At 34.8% G+C, this 25,192-nt stretch overlaps 3 protein-coding genes across 7 annotated transcripts in view; 2 read left to right on the top strand and 1 right to left on the bottom strand.

Annotated features, from left to right (window-relative positions):
* Sb (Stubble) overlaps positions 1–3,359 on the top strand; it is a 40,956-nt gene extending 37,597 nt beyond the window's left edge. For all 3 annotated transcript variants that reach the window (XM_066391024.1, XM_066391035.1, XM_066391043.1), the window contains 6 exons: positions 396–624; positions 710–831; positions 1,037–1,122; positions 1,233–1,339; positions 1,390–1,687; positions 2,959–3,359. In XM_066391024.1, the coding sequence (XP_066247121.1) occupies positions 396–624; positions 710–831; positions 1,037–1,122; positions 1,233–1,339; positions 1,390–1,687; positions 2,959–3,243 (1,127 nt within the window). In that variant the 3' untranslated portion in view covers positions 3,244–3,359. The remainder of the gene's footprint in view (positions 1–395; positions 625–709; positions 832–1,036; positions 1,123–1,232; positions 1,340–1,389; positions 1,688–2,958) is intronic.
* Positions 3,360–4,085: 726 nt separating this feature from the next.
* Positions 4,086–19,158, bottom strand: LOC136409527 (uncharacterized). 2 transcript variants are annotated; one of them, XM_066391107.1, is made up of 8 exons: positions 19,072–19,158; positions 16,154–16,453; positions 15,728–15,894; positions 11,347–11,479; positions 9,267–9,480; positions 5,009–5,181; positions 4,757–4,880; positions 4,086–4,706 (listed from the first exon to the last, which is right to left on the bottom strand). In XM_066391107.1, the coding sequence occupies exons 2-8, from the start codon at positions 16,420–16,422 to the stop codon at positions 4,542–4,544; spliced, it is 1,245 nt and encodes a 414-aa protein (XP_066247204.1). In that variant the 5' UTR covers positions 16,423–16,453; positions 19,072–19,158; the 3' UTR covers positions 4,086–4,541. The 2 variants fall into 2 exon arrangements, with proteins under 2 accessions (XP_066247204.1, XP_066247196.1); XM_066391099.1 differs by having other exon boundaries at positions 19,028–19,149.
* Positions 19,159–20,401: 1,243 nt separating this feature from the next.
* rols (rolling pebbles) overlaps positions 20,402–25,192 on the top strand; it is a 57,913-nt gene continuing 53,122 nt past the window's right edge. For both annotated transcript variants that reach the window (XM_066390966.1, XM_066390958.1), the window contains exon 1: positions 20,402–20,504. The gene's annotated coding sequence lies outside the window, so the exon portion shown is untranslated. The remainder of the gene's footprint in view (positions 20,505–25,192) is intronic.

Below are 25,192 nucleotides of genomic sequence, written 5' to 3'. Positions count from 1 at the left end.
CAGAAATGTTTGAAATTCTAATTTTTAACGCCGAACCCTCACACGACAGATTTAATAAATGTCGTCGTGTTGAAAGTCAATGGCGCAGCGCTCTTTGTTTAAAGGAAGAATTTTTTGCTTCAATTAAAGTAATTGCTTAATGTGTGGAAATGCATCAAACCCAAGAACTATTTTCATGCCATTAAACCCCCAAACCTAAACTCTTATTTCAGTTTAAAATACAGGGCAGCTTAGCGGGAGAATTTATTGCTTCACCACTTCCTGTTCAGCGCTCTTTTATTTCTTATCTAGCTGCTGCAAATGGGTTGCACATTAGCTAGATAAAACGTATTATTTTGTTCTTGAGGTGTTTAGAATTCTCCGGAGCTTTCTTTGAGCCATATTTCAAATTTTAGCTCCATACACAAAGCCGGAAAAGCATCCGAGCACTGAAGGGGCCAACTTAAATACAATCCAAGGCGACAGAAAGCCCGGTACAGGATGGCAGTTTACAACTGAGCCGGGATTTGTGACGAGAGTTAAGAAGCCCACCAGCTACAAGCCAAAGCCAAATAAGCCCACCAAAAAGCCTTTGTCCAATGGGAGTAAATATCCCACGAAGCCGGTTAAATCGACTACTGAAAAGTGAGTATTCCAGCCCTGCTTGAAATTCCGGGCCTGGATGAAACTTTCGGAATAAATTTCCAAATGCTTGGTTTTATTTGTCCAGGCCCTTGCTTGAAGTAATCTCAACAACCACGCCTTTTGTGAGAGTCACTGAAACTGAGACTGAAGGGCTGCAAATTTCCACCCTTAGTAGTTTACTCGAAGATCAATTGTCGAACAAATCTGGTGAGTTGATTTTCAAATTTGTAGTGCAAAAACAAACCGAACCACTTTGTTTCCGAATGAAGACCATTTTTTTGAGACTTTTTTCTTCTGTTAAAGGATTGTGGCAGACAAAGTAGTTCGGGTTGTCTTCATTCGTAGATAAAACTGCTGTGAGTATGTCCAGTTTATTAATAGAGACAATTCCAGCAAAATTGCCTTTTTCCAGATTGCGGAGTTCCACATCTGTTTACGAAAGCGCAAACAAGAATAGTGGGAGGCAAAAACGCCCCATTCGGAAGATGGCCCTGGCAGGTAATATAAATTGCCCCACTTTACGTCGCTTCCCTGTGACAAAAAAGTCTGCTTACATTTCCCCATTAAGCCCAATAATTCTTCATCCAAGAAATTCCCGTATATTCCAGGTATCGGTTCGCAGGACGTCCTTCTTTGGTTTCTCGAGCACTCATCGATGCGGGGGTGCCATTCTCAACGAAAATTGGATCGCCACCGCAGGGCATTGTGTCGATGAGTACGTACCTGGAATAATCAACTATCACCCCCTATTAATGCCCCTTACAGCCTCCTCACCTCCCAAATCAGGATAAGGGTGGGGGAGCATGATTTCTCCAATGCGGAAGAAGAACTGCCGTATTCGGAACGATCAGTGGCGAGAAAAATTGTGCATCCAAAGTACAATTTCTTCACTTACGAGTACGATTTGGCTTTAGTTCAACTAGATAAGCCCATTCAGTTTGCCGCCCATATTCGCCCAATCTGCCTTCCTGCCACTGGAGATCTTTTGATTGGGGAGAACGCCACTGTCACTGGATGGGGGAGGCTTAGTGAGGGAGGAACTTTGCCCTCCATTTTGCAAGAGGTGAGATATTGTTTTAGGGCCATTTTGTAAGGGTTTCAGGTACTGAACTAGCTGAATTTAAATTCTACCTCACTTATAATATATTACATTATAAGTTAGCTTTAGCAATGCCATTAGCCCACATTCAACGCATATGAATTCGTTACCATTGAATTTAAAGTTTAGAGTTTATAGAGACAACTTCAGATTGAGTATTTACGAGAGTTCAGTGGCGCGCCGTTCCTGCGAGAATTATTTCTAATAATTTAATTTTGAGTCGATTAAACTGATGCAATCTAATTTTGGTATTAGGACTTGTAATCCCACTCTACGCCCTTGAACTTAGTACTATTCAAATAAAAGTTTTAACGTTCATAGGGGAAATTTCAATTTAAAGCCTTTTGAAAATTCAGTCTAGTGGCGTAACTAGTTTCCAAAAGCAAATAGGAATTTTTAAGTTTAGAATTAGTTGGAACTAATTATTAATTGTGCAATATGCAGAATTCAGTGACGTAATGAGCTAATTTTTGTTACCATTCTTTCGTCCCCTCTAGCACGACCCTAGTAATTCTCCATTGATGTTGAACATTCCCTTCTTAGGGGAGATATTTAAGGCATGAAATATACAGAATTCATTGGCATAGGTACTTTTCATGGGCAAATAGATTTTTTTTTATTTGAAATGTGTTACTGTGATTTTTTTAAACTATTTTTTCGTCCCCTTTGATACGTTCTTCACAAGTTTTCACTATTATTGCAAACTATTTGTTCATAGAGAAATATATCTAAGCCGTGAAATATACAAAATTCATCAGCGTAGACAATTTTTAGGTATAAGAAGGAATTTTGGAAATTGAGAATGTGTAGAAGCTAATTTTTGTTACCCTTTGATGTTTTCCTCCCCTTTGATACACTCCTAATAATTTGTCATCGACGTGAAAAAATGTTTACTTAGAGAGGAATATATTTACATAATAAAACATGCAGAATTCATTGGCGTAGCTACTTACCAGGGGCAAGTGAAAATTTTTTTAATTTGAAATGTGTAGGAGCTCATTTTTATAATCAGTGTTTCGTCCCCTTTGATACGCTCCTGATAATTTTCCATTCAGCTTAAAAATCTTCTGCTTAGTAAAAAAAATATTTAAGACATGAAATATACAGAATTCATTAGCGTAGCTACTCTCCAGATACAAATAAAAGAACGTGATGAAGGTGCAATTCCAGTGAAAAATGTAACTTGTAATACGATTCTCTATCTTCGTTCTTATATAGCATTCCATTTTCCTTAGGTCCAAGTCCCAATAGTCAGCAACGACCGATGCAAATCTATGTTCCTGAAAGCAGGAAGACAGGAAGTCATTCCAGAAATCTTCCTCTGCGCAGGCCACGAGGGAGGAGGACAGGATTCCTGCCAAGGGGACTCTGGGGGACCTCTCCAAGTAAAAGGGAGAGACGGAAGATATTTCCTTGCAGGGATAATATCATGGGGAATCGGCTGCGCAGAAGCCAATTTACCAGGAGTGTGTACCAGGATATCGAAATTTGTTCCATGGATTTTGAAATACGTCACATGATTGCCTGAGGATGATGAGTTTCGATTCGAAACTAGAGGAAAAATTTGGAACGCTGCTGGAGGATGTGTGCATAATGTATATAGAAATTGCAAATATGTTTATTTATAATATATTTATATTAATAATTATTTTTGTTGAAGCCGTGTTTGCTTGTGCTGTCCTTCATTTAGACTACACAGGGTGTTGCTAAAGTATAGAGGACATTTCAAATTCGACCCTCACCAATGGGATCTCGGATACTAAAGGAGATACAAAGAAGTTTAAGTCAGAGTAAAACTGCGTTATTTAGCGCTTGACTAAATACTGTGTTTAAAATTTGAATTTTTCAAGTACTTCCGAATATATCCGAAAAAAAATCAAAATTGGAGATTCCGTTTTTATTTTTTAGCGTTATTTAACAAGGAATTTCATTGCCGCTTTTTCTCAATGAGACGATGACGTTTCCAGATTTGCCATCTGACGTTTCGTCTTTCGACTACCACCATCAACTTTATATTTTCTTATAGGCGCCATATTTGATTTTTCGACAGAAAAACAGTCGGATTGCAAATTTGAAAATGACATCGTGTAGCTTAGAAAGAGTGACAATGAAAATGTGCTTGTGGTTTCGAATTTCTTTGTCAAATAATGCTAAAAAAAATGAAAACGAAATCTTCAATTTTTTTTTTAATACCTTCGGAATTACGAGAAAACTTCAAATATTGAAAACGGCATTTAGTCAAGCCCTAAATTACGCACTTTAGCCCCTATTTAAACTTCTTCATATCTCCCTTAGATTCCGAGATCCCAATGGTGAAAGTCAAATTTGAAACGCCCTGTAGAGAAAAAGAAAATAAGTATCGATTATTATTCACCACATTCTCAAAACATTTATTGTCAAAATTTAATACAATTTTTATACTCAGTAATTTTGAAGAAATCCCTAAAAAGCTTGGTCTATTTCTTTACATTGGTACACTGGTTTAGTGCTTATGAATAAGACAAACACTCAATAACTTAACTGGGGTTTTCAGGCTTTTGCAAAGCAAAAATAGTATCAGACTTATCAATCATGGCAATAAGATACATTTGCGCGGTTACTTAAAGCTATCGTTACACTTTATTGTCTACATTGTATTTTTAAGACGTAAAACAGAGCCACTAAAGCAAATTCAGCCCCAGTATCTGTAATTAGATTCTCCAATTTGCCTCTTCCACTCTTCGTGCGAAATCTTATTTACATCGTAAAACTTTAATTAGTCCTTCTTTACATTCAATTTGTGTCTGGGACTCCTTCCAGAACTTGAGAAAATTTCTTGTTAATAACGATGTTTCCTGCTTTTAACCACATTTTTCTGGGCAAACAACTTGAATCCCTCGCTTGTGTAACGCACCTCTGGATCTTCGATTGGTGTGGGGGTGCTAGAGCATTGAAGCTTAGCCGAATGCCCGTTTTTGATTATGGAAAGTTGTTCTATATCCCCCTACAAATTCCCCATTTTAACCATTTTTAAACTTTGAAAAATCAACTCACCGAAAACAAATATCCTACAATAATATCACAGTCATCTGGTACTTCCAGGGAATGAGCCAATAAGATCTCAGTCCTGACCCACTCACAGTCCACAAAAACATCCAGGATACTGTCATCTCGAACACTAAAAACCTTTTTTTTAACATAAAATCCCTTAGGGCCGATACATGCAAACATTGGCAATTTTGTCTTGAAGATTTCGAGGGACTACGAAATCCTTTGATTTAATGACCCTTAAGAATTTTTCATTACCTGAAGGCAATTTGATGCCATCCAGCATCATCGAGTCCGGCAGGTATCCTGACTACATCAGTGCCACTCTCAGCTGCATGAATCAGTTTCAAGTCAGCTCCAACTGCTTCTAAGGACATGTAAATGTGCTGTTTGGAGCGGGATCGAAGGCTGAATATCGTTCCCAAGGTTGTCTGGAAAAAATGTCAATTGCAGGATATTTAGGATCCATTAATCTCTGGACTTTTCAATAGAACCGATATCTTTGAGGTGTATGGTCATTAATATCCAGGATAAATAGGCTTTCAATTGAAGATTGAGGGATGGAAATATTTCTGGAAAAGTTATTGATGGACGTGGGCACCACTTTTCCAAAGAAAACATATGAAACACTTTTCTCTTACCTCATTTAGTAATGACAATGATTGAAATTTAAGATATTAACTATACGACTGATTTATTTCATAAAGTTGAAGTCCGACTTCCTACGAAGTTTGTAAAATAATCTTCTTGATTTTAAACATTTTAGCGACTATTAGAGTCAATCAACACCACTGATTTTTACAAAGATTTAACGTCCGATATATTTTTTTAAATCCTGGAACGGAAGCAATTTTTTGCCAAAGCTCAAAGGTATAGTGAATCAGGCTTTGAAGCTATGAAACAGCATGAAAATGAATCTGATTTTCAAAATTTTCTATCAATTTTAGAAAACGTATTACATCACTGCTTTTGCAATGATTTGGAGAAACATGCTATTTTTCACTCCTGATATATCAGAGAAATTCGATAAAAAATAAGAGGCGCATGCCTTTGACAGTCTAAGAATTTAAAGAAAATTATTTTTCAAAATTAATAGCAATACTTAGAGACAAACTACGCTACTTATTTTATTGCAACTATTGAACTTAAGATGTTTTTCCCTGAAAGCTAATAAAAAATTTTTCCAAAAATCCATAGGAAAACTAGGGTAGATTGTGAAACCATAAAACTGGATCAAAATTAATGTGATTCTTAAAATGTTTATCAATTTTTGGGGCTAAGTACTCCACTTCTTTTCGAATCAAATTCTTTCGCTCATCCCTGAAAAATCGGCAAAATTCCTATAAAAACTCACAGGAGTATCCTATTTACATTAATAAAAGGTCTAAAAGAATTAAAGAAAATTATTTTATTTCATTTTATTTTTATTTAAAAAAATCTTTTATAACCCAAAGGCGTAGTGGATCAGATTTTCAAATCTATGAAATTTCATCAAAAGCAATAGTTTGATTTTGAACATTTTCTAACACTCTTTACAAGGGAACTATACCATTCATTTTTTATGAATCCACAGTTTGAGGCTTTACTATTATCTTTTAAGATTAGGTCTAAATTGCTAGGTACGAACGTAATAGATCAAATTTAATAATTAATACAATACATCAAATAATGGCTTTTCTTATAGTTTAGACGATTAAATGTCCAAAGAATAGATTCGTACTGACCCAAGTTTTGAAACCATGAAAATGCATAAATACCTAACGAATTTTTTATTTTTTTAAAAGTTGAATTTTTTTTCCTGTTTTTAAAATGGAGAACCTGATCTTCCAAAATCACACAAACATATCAAACTATATTCCTAATTTGATTCCTATAAACTCTGATTTTCACAAACCTATCACAACCATAAAAGGCAAAATACGTCTGCAATATTTTCTCGAATTCACTGCAGAAATATCTTTTATGTCCCTAAAAAGAGCGTGCAACAAACGCTTAAATTCTAAAAATCAATGCAATCGCATACTAGATAATGCTGAGACATCCAAATGTATTTCAAACAAAGGTAATCTACGCTACTGATTTTTATATGAATTTAGTATCTAGGGGTCTCCTGCAGAATTTGAAATGAAGCATGCACTCTCAAATTCTTAACCAATCAATACATAGAATTTTTGTACATTTTTGTCAATTCTTAGTAGATGTTTTCTGCATTATAAATAACCTGAACTGTGAGAATCGTCAGAGTTTCCATAGCTTCCATGCCATCCTTAAAACAAAATTCTTACATAGTTGGAAAGTAATTTATCAAATTACCTTCGCCCTAGACTAACCTTTTCACCATGAGCAAAGCCGAAAAATCATATTAATGAATCCGCCGTTCGGTGTGTGTTAATCGATACACGCTTGTCCTCAGCTCATTGTACACATATCTAGTTCCATTTTGGCCTTATCTATTGTTGAAAACATCTGTCCCGACTGCTGTACTGCCCATTTGTGCCTCCGTAAAGGGCATTAAATACTAGATATCTGGCACAAATTGAATATGAAATTTCATGCGTTGTTCGGAATGGAAGTAAGAAAGACCTCGTTCGAATGGAAATCTCTCGTGATAAACAAAGATTTTAACGAGGTGCCAGATAGATGAAATTCCTTAGATTGATTCAAAGTTCCGTTATAGTTTGGAACTAAAATTCCATTACGACTTTGGAAAGACAATTTGACTTAATGTCTTGACAAACGAAAGAATAGGAGGAATTTAATCTGGTCACAGTATCCCTTATACGTGTGTGGGGTGAATAACGAGTCTTGCAACATTGAAAACGTATTGCCTTGCAGCCCCTTATGGAAACAATAAGGGAGGTTTTGCTGCCTCTAATTTCAATTGAATTATTTTGTTTGCTCATTTCCATATAGAGAGTAGAGGAGAATTGAATTTAAGTTAGTTCTTTTAGCGGAACTGACTTGTTAGGTCCTCCATTGATTGTAGGATGGTAGTCTACTTGACAGAAACCATGGTGTTTTTTTCCCAAAAATTAAATTAAAATAATAAACACCCAACAAGGCGTTAAATAGAAACTATTTCGAATATAATTAAATTTTCTTGACATTATGGTGAACGTAGTAACTTCATGTTTTTTTCGTTCGTCTAAATTCAGATTTTTTTATATCTAAATCGTAATATTTTGGATTAAATGTCAATTGAAATGATCTCTTTTTAATGAAAATAAATAAATACATATCTAGCTGGACGATTTGCCCGAACTTATGCCTCGGGATCTAACAAGAGGATGACGCATGCCTTTTGGCAGAGTTCATGCCATTGCTTCACATATTACTAGGTTTAATACTGTTTTCTTTATTCTCTAAAATAAAAGCTATAGGTACTCGAAAAAAGCAGCAATATGTTTTTTTTTTTAATTTGCCCCAAATTTTTTTTCATATTATAGTGAAGGTAAAATCGTTATGTCCTTTTTCTTTTATATAAGTTCAGACCTTATAACGTAACATTTTGTGATGTCATAAGAATTACTTCTTTTTGATAATGATAAAGACAGTGGCGGGTATATATTCGGACATTCAATCAAACTTGCTGTCGAAATCCATCACTGATAATAAGATGAGGTTCACTTTAACAATATGGAGAATAGAATAACAAATTTATAAAATCGATTTTATAATTTTTTTTACTCTATTAAAAATGAATTGCCTTAACCATGTTAAACTTGGAAAACTTACGGAAATTTTGAGAGACCGAGTGTTCAGTTTAACAGTCTGAATACCGCACCCCGGACTTAAAGAAGTTTACATGTAACCTTCCCATGATCATGATATATCCTTATCAATGTTTTTACTTTTTACTAGTGTAGTACCTATGCTGCTGAGTTTCAAATTAATTTGAGGTACGATATTTTCCAAGTTTCCTTGTTAATTTTACAAGAAACCAGAGGCGTGCTCATCAAAATATCCTGTGATTGAAAGAACAAGTAACCCAAATTCCTCTTATAATTCTTGAAAAACTGCTGAAGTCACCTTGTTCAAAGGGTATTTTAAGTTTCTCAGATCCCCGTATCTATGTTCTCAATATCTCGAACTCAGTTAATTTCTCCAAATAGCCGGCTAATTCCCTAATTAACAAAAGTTTTCATAGTTTGGAGTACGCAATTTTGAGATAATAATCCTAACCAAATATATAGGGGAAACAATGTTGGAAAATTACTGGGTGTAAAACATTGTAATACGCCAATGACATATCGCATATTCACTCACTTACACTTAAACCTATCGCTGAATTTTCCCCACCTAATTAAGTCTAATATACGTCTATTCACATAAAAATGATGAGCCCGGCCCCGGCCCTGGAAATTTATTCCATAAACGAGCAAAACGTCCCCGAAACGCGCAATACAAATGACCTAGAAGGACGTAATTGAATTCCTGGATACTCCATGATAAGAAAGATTAATAATTCTCAAACAAAAAATCCATTAATTTTTATTCAGCTTTATACTAAACTTACGTTGGGGAGTCGGGTTGTTAATGCCAAAGAAAATTCCCTGGGAATATTCCGACACTTTTCGTCTGGAAAGAGCATGGATGCGGGTATCCAGATGTAAGAATTCGGCGTCAGACGCCATGCTGTCGGTCGGTCTGGAACAGCTTGCCAACGATCCCTCGAGGGATGGAAGAACTTGCCCTCTTTCGAGTCGAGTGGGGTCACTGTGTCGTTACAGCTGGAAAAGAACACGGCCGATATTCAACGGCTTTATGAGACAAAGTTAAATGGTGCGAATAAAGAGAGGAATGGTAGTTAATATTCTCTAGTGCCTTGGTTGAGCTTTGATAGCAACGAATCCAGCGTTTTTCTCAAGAGGCGAATTTGTGGAACAAATTTTATATATTTCTTTCGGAGAAATATCATTGACGTAGGAGGGATTATCAATAAACCTGTAATTTTCTGTGTGTCTCTAGTGAAGTACCTGCTATAAGAAACATACAAACCTGGATACTAGATACATTGGCGTAGTTCTGGTTCTATCTTATTACACCTTAAAAAAATTTAGTAGCGCCTTGGAATTCTGCTAGGTAAATCATTTTTCATTATTCCTCCCAGTAAATAATCCATAAAGACACATAAACACATTGAACTAGATTCCGTTTTATAAAGCTTAACATTGTTAAACTTTTAATTATTTAAACCAAAAATTACAAAAAATTAATACTGGCATAGGATTTTTTAAAATAAATGAATATTTTTTCGGAAATAATACTCCTATGCATACTTTAAATGTACTGTATCATTAACACCATTGACGTAGATTCTTTCCCAAAAAAAAAACTATTAAAACTTATTGAAACTTATTTGCAGTCTGAAAAATAATTTAGTACCGCCACTGGAGTTTTATTAAGCAATAAAATATTTCTTAACATGTAGTGCTCCAAATATTTTAAGAGTATTCATGAACATATTAACGTAGGTTACCTTTTTTTAATTGGTAGATTGTTAGATTTATAATTATTTATAAAACCATGGAAAAAATTGGTTCTTTCACTACAATCTTTTTGAACAATTCAATTTTTTACAGATACTTCTATAAATACTCTATGTGTACTTGAAAATAGTAGGTATAGATGTTTATTTTTTACTACGTAAAATAAATAAATAAAGATGCTCTTAACAAAATAAACTAAATCAATTATCTCTGCTACTGAGACCTTTCCAAACAATTGAATATTTTTTTACCAGCACTCCTACGAATGCTCTACGCATATACCTAAAGATAATAAACATAGAAGTATTTTTTCCAAATTTTGTATTTCTCAAACTATTGAAATAAAAAAAAATTAAGTTATTGACGCAAGAGAAAATTGGCACCGCCACTGGGACACGAGTAAGTTTCCTATTTTTATAACAAATAGTCCTGTAGATGTTTTACACGTAAATTCAAGGAGCATTGGTGTATGTATTAAGTTGTCATATAAAGTTAAGGATTTCATTTAATTCAGAACTAAGCAAAAAAATATTTGATACCTCCTCTGGCTCACTATTAAAACTGTATGTTTTAATAAAATTCCATTGGCGTAGATTAAAAAAATAAAAGTTGAAAAAATCCCTGACTTCCTTCGCTCTGATAAACAAATAATTATTGTTTCTTAAAATACTCCTGTTCCTCATCGGTCTGTAAGATATAGTAAAGTATATTAAAGTTCTACATTGGGTTCAGGATATAAGTTATGGATCGTTCCAATCCCCGCAAATTCCTGCTGCATTGTAATGGAACCCCCAGACTCAATCACTCTGCTTTCTCCTATTCCAGGACGCTCTTTTTTATCCAAGACCCGATTCATCAATCCAATCTATTAGGCACATTAGACGATCTCAGACCTGGAAACCCGACAAACATTTTTCTTCTTCCTTAGTTCGATTCACAGTGATGAATTGCCCAATATTGCTCAAGTTCTGTCACTGAAACTTTTACGTTTTTCAAGTACGAACGTGATGGTTTTAGTTGGAATTTAGAACTTTTTGTCTCAAACTACAAACACCCAATCAAGCCTCTCGTTTCTATCCGAAATCAAATGGGAAATCCCCGGCTTACCTGAATAGATTGCAATGTCGCTGCTGAATGTTAAATCCTGAGCATTTGGTGTGTAAACAGTGGCGGGTTCTTTGCTGAATTCCTGCTGAACAAGACACACTGCATGCTGACCAGTCACTCCATCTACTCCAACCTGTCGACAAGGAAAATTCCATTTTATACTATAATTTAGTAGCGATAAAAAGGGATAATTTAAAACGAAATTCTACTAATTAGAGAGTTCTTTTAAAAACTCGTTAATTCTATTGGAAGAGATAAAAAGGGTTGAGTTGCTAGATAATGATAATCCGCTTAAATATCTCTAAGGAAGTGAAAATTTCTAAAATGTTCCATTACAGTTACAATAATTTTAGCATAATTTCGGAAACATGACTTTAATTAATGCTTGTCGCATGTGCCCAATTTTATTCAATACAAAACACTGTTTTAATTTAATGGTTTGCGTATATTGAAACTTTAATCTGCCCCACAACGTGTCAAAGCCGAAATGAATGGTATTCCTACTGGCAATTGCATACAACACATGACAATTTTAATTAATTCCGAACATCATTTAATGCTTCGATTGCGGCAAAATTTAACGCAAAATTTGTGAACTGAGTGATTTTTACAAACAAAACCTTATGTGAGCCTAGTATCTTACAATTTAGAAATCGAGTTGAGTTATCCTTTTAATTGAGTGATTCGGGTTCTAATTAAGAACTGGATATATCAAGTAACGGTCTGGAATCTCCGAGAAACACGTGATAAATTTGCGGAATGTAGAGAATTTGGAGTTCTAGTGTCCCAAATATAGGAATAGTAATTTTGAAAACATGATTTCATTGAAGCTCTAATTACTCGAAAACCGGTAGACAGCCGGAGAAATGTGTTTTGAGAAATTGACCTTTGTAATAGACCTTCTAATACTCAATATTATAAAAGGAATTCTTTTGGAAAGAATCAAATTTCCTGGAGGAAAATTTTGATTAGAAAGCATTGAAAACTTTCTCTTATTAATTCCGTTATTACTCTAAAACTAACAGATATAGAGACAAAAACTTCTATAGGTATATTTACCTTAATATGTGACAAATCCATAATTTTTCATAATACATAGGGTATTTCATATGAAAAGTAGAGTATGTATACGCATATCGCAGGCAATATAAATTTTTCAATTTTTAAAGACATGGTCCTCGTGGAGATCCAAATTACTTGAAAACCGATAGATATGGATATAGATAACTATATAAAAAAATGTGTTTCTTGTCAGTGATAAATTCATAATACTCAACAATATACAGAGCATGTCGTGGAAAATATGGACTTTCCAGGACTTTTTGAGAAATTTCTGTGGGTAAATTTACTCTAATAAATGCCAAATTTAAAAACATTATTAGTATACAGAATTTTACACATGAAAAAGTGGAGTAATTATATCCAAAACGCAGACAATATAATTTTCTGAATTTGTACACCTATGGAAAAGTGTATAAACGATTTGATCCTTGTGATTGGTAGTTTGACAATAATCAATAATTTGCAAGGAGTTTGATGGAAAAATAGAGTTTTTTCGACTTAAAGAAAGTCAGTTTCCTAATGAATAGAAAACGATGAAAATACATAATACATTAGGTATTCTATAGAAAAACTGTAATTTTGACGTTGCAAACTAAGTGAAATCAATTCTCCAAAGCATGAAACTTTAAATTACTCTAAAGCTGATTAAAACCATAAGAGAAACGTACGAGAGAATAACTATTTCTTGTAATTAATAGATGTGTTCGTAAGATTACATCCCAAAATACAAGGTATCTCTGATATAGTGCCATAAATTCGATTACATATTATAGATCCTAAAATATGACGAAATCTTCATAAAAACATATATCAAAAGGCGCTTCGTTTTCTTTATACAGGGTGTGAAAGAATAGTTCCTGAAGATGTTTTTTTTCTTAACATTTTAGAAACGTTTCGAAATAAATGAATGAAAGTTTGTACTATGTTAAAACTTTTTTTACATTTTATGAGTCTCTCTTTAAAGAAATTGGCACATTTTTCCAGGGGCCGTTTATAGAGGAGGATAGTGCTTAAGAAGTACTTACATTTTTTATACTTAACTTTACTGATGATTTTATAGGAGAAATATTAAATTTGAAAGTTATTAGATAAAAACGATACTTTCGTTGAAAATCGAAATCTTCAAGAGTTTTCAAGAAAATTGAGATTTAATAAATCGGTAGATACTATGTTTTATTAAATAAAGGTCAGATTTAAAGCCCAAATGACCTTGAAATTAAACAAAAAAATATTTTTCACATTTCTGTACATATACAGAAATTATACATTTATTAATAATATATACATATTACATACATATACATAATACAAACATATACATAATACAACATTTATTAATAAAGTCTGGTGGTTTTTCATTGTTATCGGAACAGTGTTTAATTGCAATTATTGTTAAAAAGAATGACTAAAAAGGGGTTTTAAATCTGATGTTTATTTAGTAAAACATAGTATCCACTGATTTGTTAAACCTCCATTTTCTCGAAAATTGGTGGAGATTTCGACATTCAACAAGAATATATTTTTTATTTAAAAATCTTCAAATTTTATATTTTTGCTATAAAATCGCCAATAAAGTTAAGTACAAAAAAGTTTAGATACTTTTTACTCCCTTGTATTACCCGCCCCTGAAAAAATATTAATAAAAAAACATCCTCAGGGATCAACCTTTCACACCCTGTATATCGACAACGGAGCGCCTTTCGATATACGTTTATATGAAGTTTTCGTCATATTTTAAGGTTCAAATGTACACTGCGTGACATAGAAAAGAGAACACCCCGTAAAAATGATTTGATTTAAATAATTTTTGGTATGCATGTTGTTTACGCCAAAACAAATACTTCATTAAAAAGTTGAACAAATTTAATTGTTAAAAACTAAAAAAAATTTAATAATTTGTCGGTCCTCCGCGGTGTCTTATACATTCCTGTACACGTCTAGGCATGGATCTAATGAGGTGATTGATGTCCTCTTGGGGGATCTCATTCCAGGCTAACTGGACAGCATGACACAGCATCGCTAGGGTTTGCGGGGGATGGGGTAAATTATGCAACCTTCTACCTATAATATCCCATACATGTTCGATCGGTGAGAGGTCTGGAGATCGAGGTGGCCAAGGTAGCAAATTGACTGCATTTTGTTGGAAGAAGTCCATAGTCACTCTAGCCACATGTGGTCGTGCATTGTCTTGTTGGAAAACTGGATCAACAAGAGTTTCCAGATAAGGCACAAGATGAGGTTCCAGGACTTCTTGGATGTATCGCTGGGCTGTCATACTGCCTCTGACGAAAACTAAAGGTGACCTGCTACCATATGCAATGGCACCCCAAATCATTACCCCAACAGTCTGATGGACATGCCTCTGTATTGCAAACTGAGGATCCCATCTTTCACCCCGTCTCCTTCGTATTCTTGCCCGACTATCATGCATACCGAAACAGAATCTGGATTCGTCACTAAACACGATATTATCCCATTCCAGAGTCCAATGTATCCGTTCTTGGCACCACTGTAGTCGATTTTGACGATGATTTAATGTGAGGGGTAACACGAGATAGGGACGGTAGGAAATCAATCCAAAACTTCTTATGCGGCGATAAATGGTTCGTATCCCAATGGGCCTTCCATACTCAGCGAACCACTGATCCGCCAGCGTCCTCGACGAGACGAACCTATCTCTTAGGGCCATAATTCGGAGTCGGCGATCTTGGCGTTCTGTAGTTCTTCGAGGTCGTCCAGTACCTGTTCTTCTGCCTGTTTGCCCTTCTTCGAACCATCCCTGACAGCATCTCACTATAGTGTTTACACTACGGTTCAATCTAGTGGCGATTTCCCTAAATGACAGACCAGCCTCTCGTAGACCCACTATTCGACCCCTCTCAAACTCGCTCAATTGATGAAAATTTCGCTCTATTCTGGTTCTAGGCATATCTCTACGCAGTTTCTAAGCACACTACACTCCAATAAATGTTATTTTCCAGTTGTATTGTTGATATTTTATTGCAATTTTTATATTTAAAAAAAACCTAAAATTCCGAATAACTCGTAAATACGTAGATAAATATGAGTGAAATTTTGATCGTTTCTGCTATACATATAAACAAACATGCATACCAAAAATTATTTAAATTAAACCATTTTTACGGGGTGTTCTCTTTTCTATGTCACGCAGTATATATAAATATGTGGTTGAATTTATAGCACTATATTGAGACACTTTGTATATTAAGAAACAAACAGAAGAAATGGTAAAAATCAAGAGATTTGGATTACTATATCCATTCTAATTGCGGACCACTTTTGCAATTTCAGCCCTTACCCAAGGCCTGCCAGACCCTGAGATCCGCATTTTCGTCCCATTTGGCCACTGATCCAGCCCGGATCTCCTGTTCTATTAAACTCGCAAAGACGATGTAGTCCCTGGGCACATCATTTCCAGGCCGGCATTCCGGATTACTGCTCGTCAGAAACGTCACGTTGATTTCCCTGAAAAATGATCCATAGTAAACCATTTTGAATATTTCCTCTACATAAAGTTTAATTTCAAGGCAGATCGGTTTCGATCCCCATTAACATCAGTCGTTTCAGACATCCCAACTAGTTTTCAACTTTGAACAAATAACTGGGAATTTCTCCCCACAAAGCTTTCCGGTTTATTGTGCAAAGACTGAGGGTTCTTCTATCAGAATTTCTCCACATACCTCTGCATTATTAGAGCTCAGAAATTACTCCGCAAGACACTTACCTAAAGTAATTATTAAGTTTCCTCCAATCCTTCAAGAGGCCCTCTCCTTTATACACAGTGATTAAATCAAAGTAGGTGGTAAAATCCTTGGAGTTTGAGTCTTTTAGGGGCGTATTAACACCCCGGAAAGCAACGTCAGCTCTAGATAGAGCCTCCTCGATGCTTATTTCTTTAGAATTGAAGAGATCGTCCAAATCACAACACTTTGCTATAGAGTTCACTGATAAAAAGCTTAAAAGTGCTAATAGCATTTTCAAATTCATTTTCATGGTAACATTTGGTGTTGTTTTGATGGCATGCCTCGAATGAAAATCGTATTGAGACGGCAAAGGTTTTTTTTATAGTAAATTGTTTTCCTTTCTCTGCAGTCGAGATATTACCAAAAGAGGGAGAACATGTAGATGAAAGAAGGATATTAGGTTTCTGGATAAATTTGCGTCTGAGGGACACGTTTTTCTACCGTTTTTCTAAAGTAATGAAATTCCTCATAGAGGATCCTCGCAATACCCAAGAAATAAGTAGGAATGGGGATTTCTATGGCTTGAGTAGATTTATCACGTTTGGTAATATACAGTGCCCCAGAAGTAAACCGCTATATGTTAACCATGAGTCGACCACGTCGAAAAATAAGCGTAGTTTGCTGTATAGATAAATTCCAAAAATTATTTGTCACAGAAATACAGGATGAGAAATAAAATTTTAAAAACCCAAGAACTGCATCAGAAACAATAGAGACCATTTTGAGCAATTTTTATGGACCTATTAATTTTATTAATTATTTAAAAATAAAAGTTTATTATAACATTGATTTTAAGTTTTCTAGCCCGTAAAATTATTCCTTATGAGAATATTTTCTTAACAGTGTAATGTGGTGCATAACAACAATATTTATGTTTTTCCTCAAAAATGAAGCGTCGTACGATAAAATTTCAAGGGAGCTATTTCCTTCAGAATGGAACAAAGAATTAAAGAAAAACATTTTTTTAAGTAATTTATGTATGGAAAAATCAATTGCGTATTTTTTTTCTTTAAAAATACTCAGAGGCGTTGCACTACGCGAACCACTAATAATATTGAAAAATTATTTTGCAAGACAAAATATTCGGCTTACGTTTTTATTAACACCGCCCAAATTTTATTACAACATCTAAAACAGTTTTGAAGATAATTGAGTTTTTGAGTTTTTTTAAATTTTATTTCAACACCTTGTATTTCTGTAACGAAATATCTTTTCACCATAGTTTATATAGCAGACTAGGGTTATTTTTCAACGTAGAATTCATGGTCAACGTATGTCGGTATATAATAGAATAACCTGTATAAAGTGTTCAATGGAAAAAATTGAGTTCTTATGGATCAAAGAGAATCAAGTCGAAAACTTCCTATAAAAAGTATTAAAATTGTGCACGGCTTAATAGTTGCATTACGCGAAAGCTGAGAGAGATAGGTATAGGGATTTGTGATGGTAAATTTACCCAAATAAATAGAAATCTAAAAAATTTCTTAATATACAGGATGTTGTATATGAAAAAGTAGAGTTTTAGCGTCTCAAATGAAGAGAAAATTGTTTTCTATAATTTTTATGCATATAATGATCTCAACAAGGCTTAAATTACTCGAAAACCAATTAAGATAGCTATTGGAAAGCGTATGGAAGTGTTTTTTGTGCTTGATAGGTCTATGATATTAACCGAGTTTATAGCACAACGTGCTTTTATTAATACTCATATTTCGCAAAAATCAAAGGAAATAAATGTAGAAACTTCTACAAGTGAAGTAACCCTGGTGAGAAGAGAATTAAAAAAGTCACACAATACACAAGTTACTCCATATAAAAAATCAAAATGTTTACATCCCGAACATAGTGAAAAATTAGTCAAAAACCGATGAAAATGACTGTAGCACAGTATATTAAGGAATTATTCCTTATGCCTTATAGATTCAAATGAAACAAATAATATACAGAGTATACATTGGGAAAAACTCAAGTTTTAAAGACTTAAAAAGAATCACGTCAAAAACTTTTAAAACACACCGATAACGTGTTCTTATTAATTCTTAAGTAACTTGAAAATTAAGAAAGATGAAATTATAAACTAAAAGATGCAAATATAGAAAAATTGCATAATATACAGGGTGTTCTACTTGAAAAGTAATGTTCTAATATTTAAAAACACACCAAAAATAGCGGCGAAAACATGACCCCATTTAGGCCCGAATTACTCAAAAACCGATATCAATAGCTGTAGGAAAGTGCGTCAAGGAATTATTTCTTTAGTCCAGTAGATTCACAATATTTAATAATATACCGAGTATCCAATGGAAAAAGCGAGGTTTCAGGGTCTAATAGAATCATGTCAAAATTTCTTTTAAAAAGCAATGAGAATTTGCTCTTACTAATTCTTCTATTATTCGGCAACTAATCGAAACAAAAAAAAATAGAGATATTATGTGATATACCTAAGATACATATTTATGTTCCAGTTTCTTTCAACTTCCTCATGCATTTTTCCTAGGTATAACTAATTTTTAAGATAAAAGGGTTTTCAATAATATTTTCAGACCGATCAATGGCAGTGGCATCCACTTAACTGCACAAAGGATTTTTGCTTCTATTTAAATTCAACACATAAAAACGTTCTCTTGCTCTTTGAGCTTAATTATTGTCAATTCAACCGTTCATTCTTCCAATCAGGAAATTCTCCCTTGATTAAATACCCAACCGAAGGCCAAAGGAATGAATTTCCGTCTTTGGGAAAGCGGTTTCCTGTCGGTTTTTGCCACTGCCAGCAAGCAATTTCCTGCAAAGTTGGAAAAAAGCCTTACTAATAAGGATTTTCAATTAAAGAGAAAAGTTTCTTTCAAACTCAAAACCTTTGGTGTCTCAAAAAACTTCTCGCATCGAAAGTGGCTTTTACCAGTAAAATCACACAGTGAATATTTAGGCGGGAAACTCGCCACGAACTCCCGGAATTCTCGCGCACCCGACTCATCCAGAGTTTCTCTGGAAACTGGAGCTTTGCCACTTTTCCCAAGTTGGCAGTCAGGAAACACGCGCATGGCCCTGATTTCCACACTGATGCGAAACTCTTTTAAACGCTATTTCCACCTTTCGGTTAATTGTTATTCGAATTGTTTTCCATTTTGAACTCTCTCTTTGGGGTTTTACGATAATGGATGTGTCAGGAGTTTGAAAGTATACTGCTAATCATAGTAATCGCATTGGAAGCGTTTTAAAATGTAGAAACTTTGTGAAGTTTTCTTCCTAAGAACCTAGAAAAGCAAACAACTCTTGTCAGTTTGGATTACTTCAGTACGTTTTCGATTACTGCAGATTTCAAGAAATCAGCCCGAGTTACTTGTTTGCATTGCTTACTTCAGGTTCTTTTATATTTTTCATGTTCGGATTATCACAGCCCGTTCGGACTACTTTAGGTCAGTTTCGTTTACTAAATAATAGAAAATACCCTGATTTCAAATTACTCCACGTTCGAGCTATTTTGTTCAAATCGGCTACCTAAATTCAATTTAAATTATTTGTAGTCATACATGATTATAAAATCTTCTAACAAAAAATACGCAGCTGCCAATATGGCCGTCAACGTAGGCATATAATTTTTGAAGCATTTTGTAACTATTATTATACGTTTTTTCACCGGGTTCCCAAGCCAAATTAATAGTAGCTCCATATCCCTAGCACGAACTAGATGTAGGGGAAAAAAGCCGGTAAACGAGAGTCTATTTCTAGGCGGACGTGAGTGCTTTGTCTTATCACTTAGGCACGTTTTACCGGGCCATACGTCATCCCTTGAAGACAGGCCGTGACACCCCGTTCTGGATAACGAACTCGGATAGTAAAAACGACTAAAAAATCCGGCTTTTCGGTCTATAATTAGCGGCGAGAATGAACTGTTAAATATATCTGGCGTTAAGAAGCAGCGAAGGCGGTTTGGGGGGCGAGAAAACCAATCAAAAACAAAAAATTCACTCTTTTAAATTAAATAGCTGCCCAGGGAGTATTCGTTCTTCTCCAGAGGCGTCGCCAATGACAGTGATGGCACGACACTCTCTAAATTACGTTATTTCCCGGAAAGGAGATGTCATTCACATCGAACGGAAGAGCGGCTAATTAACTTCCTACTTAATCTCCTCGCTCACCTGCGCCTACGCCTCTGGCTTTAGCATCCAAGCGACAGTCTCAACGGCCTGGATACTGGCAAAACGCGATCGGGGTTGTTCCGAGTCGTACCTCCCGCGAACACAGTGGCACGTGCGGGCTTGCTTGTGTGGGAGAAGTGAGGTTTTTGGTGTTTTATAAGGGGTGCCAGTAATGGAAGAATATGCTATTTTGGTAGGTTTTTAATTTCACTTTCAAGTTTTTGGTGTGTATAATTTAGTTTCTCCTGATTCAATTTGTTGTCTCTTTTGACTGCATTGATAACATTTACTGTTCTGCTAGAGATTTTCCAAATTTTTTAAAGATTTTATGGTTATTATTGCGAAGGTTTTTTTCGTTTTTCGGTTTTTCCCTAATTTTGGATATTGTGACGTAATATTTTAAGCTATATATCATTAAACTTACCCCATTTTTACGCCGATGAGAATTACGGCGGAGATTTTTTTTCATCTTTGTGTCCTGCTGTCCAATTTCCTACATTACGACATAATATTTTGAACTAAATACCCTCCTAAACTCGCTCCAAAACGTCCTCTTTTTGTCCCTTTCAAATTTCGAGTTTTCAACTTTCCACGATATTTTCCGAGCATCAACTTAGTTCCATACTCAAATAATGCCTCTCCAGTTCCACATAATCGCATTTCGAAGTCTAATAGACTCTCACCTTTCACGTGAACGTATGGCTTCCATCTGCCGGCACTGTTAAAAGAACATTGTGCCTCAAGTATTATTAAGCCGAGGAATATGCAACACTCCATAAAAGGGATCAAGGGGATCCGTTCTATAGACCGAGCATTATGCAAAGCGACCTTAAAATGGCCCTTTCGTAACCTTAAGTTTGATATATCAATATGATTTGAAAATGTAAATTTTTAGTGGTAAAGCTATAATAATTGAGCTGGTGCGTCCTCCATTAATTCAAATAATTCCTAAAAGCAATAACACTTAAGGTTTTAGTAAAAAAAGAAAGTAATATTAGCGTTCAATGTGAAAATAATTTTGAACGTAGTTGGCAAGGTTTTGCATTGCTGCTATAAGCCTATTGTCAACTGTTTCGACCAGCGGTGTTCGACATTTCAAATATGGTTCTGAAGCAAACAAATGAGCGTTAAAAATTCTTAGATTCAACATGACATTCTCTCTACTTCGATATCCTTTTTGCTGATTCCACTGTATGGTCAAATATGTACATAATCAATATCATAAATTTTCGAAGCTCAACACCCTCTAATATTCAATGCAAAACCGCGACATTCCTTGACCTGCATCTCCTTCTCCAATAAGGGAAAATTCAGCATACTGATATAAAACCGCTAAACCAGGAACCAATATATATGATAATGCAGGACGAAATCTGTCATGTCAATTCACCCGTTTCGATTCCACGTCATTTGGTATTCAAAGTTTTATGGATATTTGTGTAATATTTGCTCAAAAATGTTTCAATTCTTGCGTAAATTGTTTAGTTGGACATAAAATACTTTATTTAACAAAACCAATAACATCTTTATTTGATTTAAGAGGCTCGTCTAGATCTTGAAAATTCCTAACATTTAACCGAAGTAAATTTTTCAAGCGGCTATCGTCTACATCAACACATTTTCAAGCTTTAGACTACAGTTTTGTTGCTATTGTTATTATTATTATTATTCAATATTTGCCCGTTTCAATTAATTTTAACTGGAAATAATTAGGGAATAGTCCACCCCTACTTATGTGTGAAACCCTATGCTAAATAGAATAAAAGGATATAAGCAGATTGTTGCATAACCATCTTGAATAATACATTCATTTTCGACCTGGCCAGTTACTCAAATTGTTAAAACTGAATTAGGGAATTGCAGGTTGACCATCATTTTTAGCTCGTCCGAGAGATCTTCGATACAACATAAGCCAGCAAACGAATATTCAATTGTTTTCAACTCTTCTGGCGATCTAAAGCCGCCTTCGATAAAATCCCAAAATAATCCCCAACAGTTAGAGGCGATACGCAAAACAGCATTTATCTCTAAAATATAGTGGTTCAGGTACGGGAACATGGAACATTGTTTCAAAGGGAATTTAATTGCCTTTCGGCGCATTTGGTAATATACAGGATGTTCTATTTAAACAAACGTACTTTAGACAGGTTTAATATCTAACCGTAAAGGCATGAATTTTGATCCACTTTTTTTCCAGTTAGAAGTGGCTAGAATAATGGAGAAAATGTCCTCAATGGAAAACTCTTATTAATTGAAGCTGTCTTCGGGTGTACTCTATTCCCTTTTAAGGTTCATCGACCATGGCGCGTTCCCTCACCCTCGCAGATGTTTCGTCTCTTCATATCCGGTGAATGTGTCTTGGGTTTATTTTTTTTCTTTGCGATAAATCACGTTCACTACACAGAGAGATTAGACAATATTTGGGGTGATAATATTTCGGATGTAAACCTGCCGAGGAACGCGTGCGTCAAGACTTTGATTAATATTCTCAACGAAAATTTTTTTCTAATCAAAAAGACATGAAAATCCTTTCATGTGCGGGGCTTTTGTGCAGAATGTGCGGCTCTCGGCCCTTTTGTATCTCTCGCTGCAAACAACACAACATTGTTTTATATCCTGCTGTTGTAATTACCATCAGTCGCCCAAACACGCGGAGAGATTATAGCAGCATCGACAAACCCTTGTTGCAGGAATTTTATCATTTCGAATGTGCATGACCTCATTGCGATCTGAATTCGCTTTTCATGGGGCTTAATACTGGAATTTTGCTTAAAAATTCTTATACAAACTGTTTGGCATTCAAGACACGTATGCCTCTGATTTTGTGAAAATTCTTGTCTCGAAAACCCATTTAATTTTTTTATTCAAAATCGTTTGGCCTTCCTAGAAATTTGTTACACCGCTGGATTTAAATTATTTCTAAGCTCGAAATTCCTTTTTACGTTTTTAAATTTAACAAACTGTTGCTGGAAATTCAGTGACGCACTAATGTTGGCTTCTAAAATAAGGACAAAACGACATTTTTTGGTTACCCCACAAATTTACCATTTTTGGCCATCAAAATACTTTTACAATAACTCAAATTTCTGGAAATATTAATGGAAAGTTAGAAGCATACACGCTAATTTCAATTAGTTTAAAATAAATAACTAAATAATATCTTCCTGTTCAAAACTTATTTGGCGCTCCTAAAAATAATTACACCACTGACTTTTACAAAGTTTTTCAGCTTGGAAATCCTCCTTTACTATTATCAGAAAAGCATGAGCATTCTGGGCATATCAATTAATTTTTTTCATAACTTTAATAAGATTCAGAAGTTGAATAAAATGGCAATCCCTGTATGCCTCTCCTCGACTGAATTACTCTACTTAACTAGAAGTTATCTACTTAGATTCTTGAAGAAAATGAAGACAATTTTCTTAAGGAAATTTCGCCGTATTACGTAATAGAGAAAATCAAATTCCATTCTGTTTGAGGATTCAGAAGTTCGTTAAGGAAGTTGTAAGAGCCTCGTTTCGGAGAGGCACTACGTTTAATATTAATAGTTTCATTACCAACTCATTTACATGAAAACTAAACGAGAGAATTAAATTTTCCTTCCAAAAATAATTATTAAAAATTGGTGTCAAAGGACTCGAGACGAAAAATCTCTTCCTCTCCCTTTTTAACACTTTCGCCCCATAACTTTTGCCATATATTACGCTCGTTAAATTAACTTTTGAGTAAAATAAATTTAACCAACCCTTAGCTAAACTCTTTCCTGAACCTCCATCCCCAATTTCGAAAACTGGAGAGATCGTAATCTAGAATCAAGAAAGTAGATTACCGAAATCCAGGGTTTCAGATGGGCTTTATCCGGGTAAATAGGTTTGTTGTGTTCCGGTTCGGGGGCTAATTTTCTAAATAATGAACCCGATTAAAACGATAAGTGGCGGAGTTGAAGTTACAGACCAAGCTGCATGTAAGTAACCTTGCAGAGAAACAACATTTTCTATTTCCAATGATTTTGTGGAGAGTACTGATCGCAGTAACGGTAGGTATTTATCATAAAAGCTTTAGAGGTTTCGGATTTTCCCATAAGGCTTTTTAGGGAAAATTACTTTTTTATAAATCCACAACTTAAAGTTCCGCTATTGCTTCTGAAGAGCCATATGTCCTAAAAACCAGAGGGTTACTAAACTAGATCCCCAAAGCATGAAGCGTGTATACACGTGCAATCGTCTGAATGCCGAAAATTGGTAAACATTTTCTGAAGCAAACTACGGCGCTGACTTTTTCAGAGAATTAAGGTATGAAGTTTCATTACTCACTTCATCTTCAAAACCATTAATAAACTTCATACAAAACAACTTGATTTTAAAAATGTTAAAAAAATCTTTAGAAGTGAAGAACGCCACTAATTTTTACAGTAATTCCTTACTATGCTTGAAAAGTAAGGTCAAATTCCTAGAAATGGAGAGCTGTACCACAAGCTAATGTAAGTGTATACATATAAAACAACAGTTTGATTTTCACAACAGCTTTTAGAAGCGAACTATGCCACTGCTGATAACGTATTGCCATGTGAGATCTGCTACAAATTTTGAAACGAGAGATTAAATTTTCAAAAACAAAACGAGTACATACTGGGATAAATTTCGAAGCCATCTAAATGCATAGATACCGATTGAAATTATTAGGTTTTTGCTAGATTAAAATGTTCCTTGACATGACTATGATTTTTGAGTTACACTGGAGGAAATTAATGATCATTTTTTCAATTATTTTTTTCAATTTGGTATAGAGTCCTATACAATTTTTGGATGTTAGTAAACTCCTGCAAATGATCGTTGCTTAAAACTTCCTTTAAGTCGTTTCTGTTTTTTGCTATAATTCAGT

This window comes from Euwallacea similis, chromosome 1 (genome assembly GCF_039881205.1).
Source record: "Euwallacea similis isolate ESF13 chromosome 1, ESF131.1, whole genome shotgun sequence".
NCBI lineage: Eukaryota > Metazoa > Arthropoda > Insecta > Coleoptera > Curculionidae > Euwallacea > Euwallacea similis.
The sequence above is the reverse complement of the archived record's forward strand: the minus strand, read 5'-3'. Positions and strand labels throughout refer to the sequence as shown.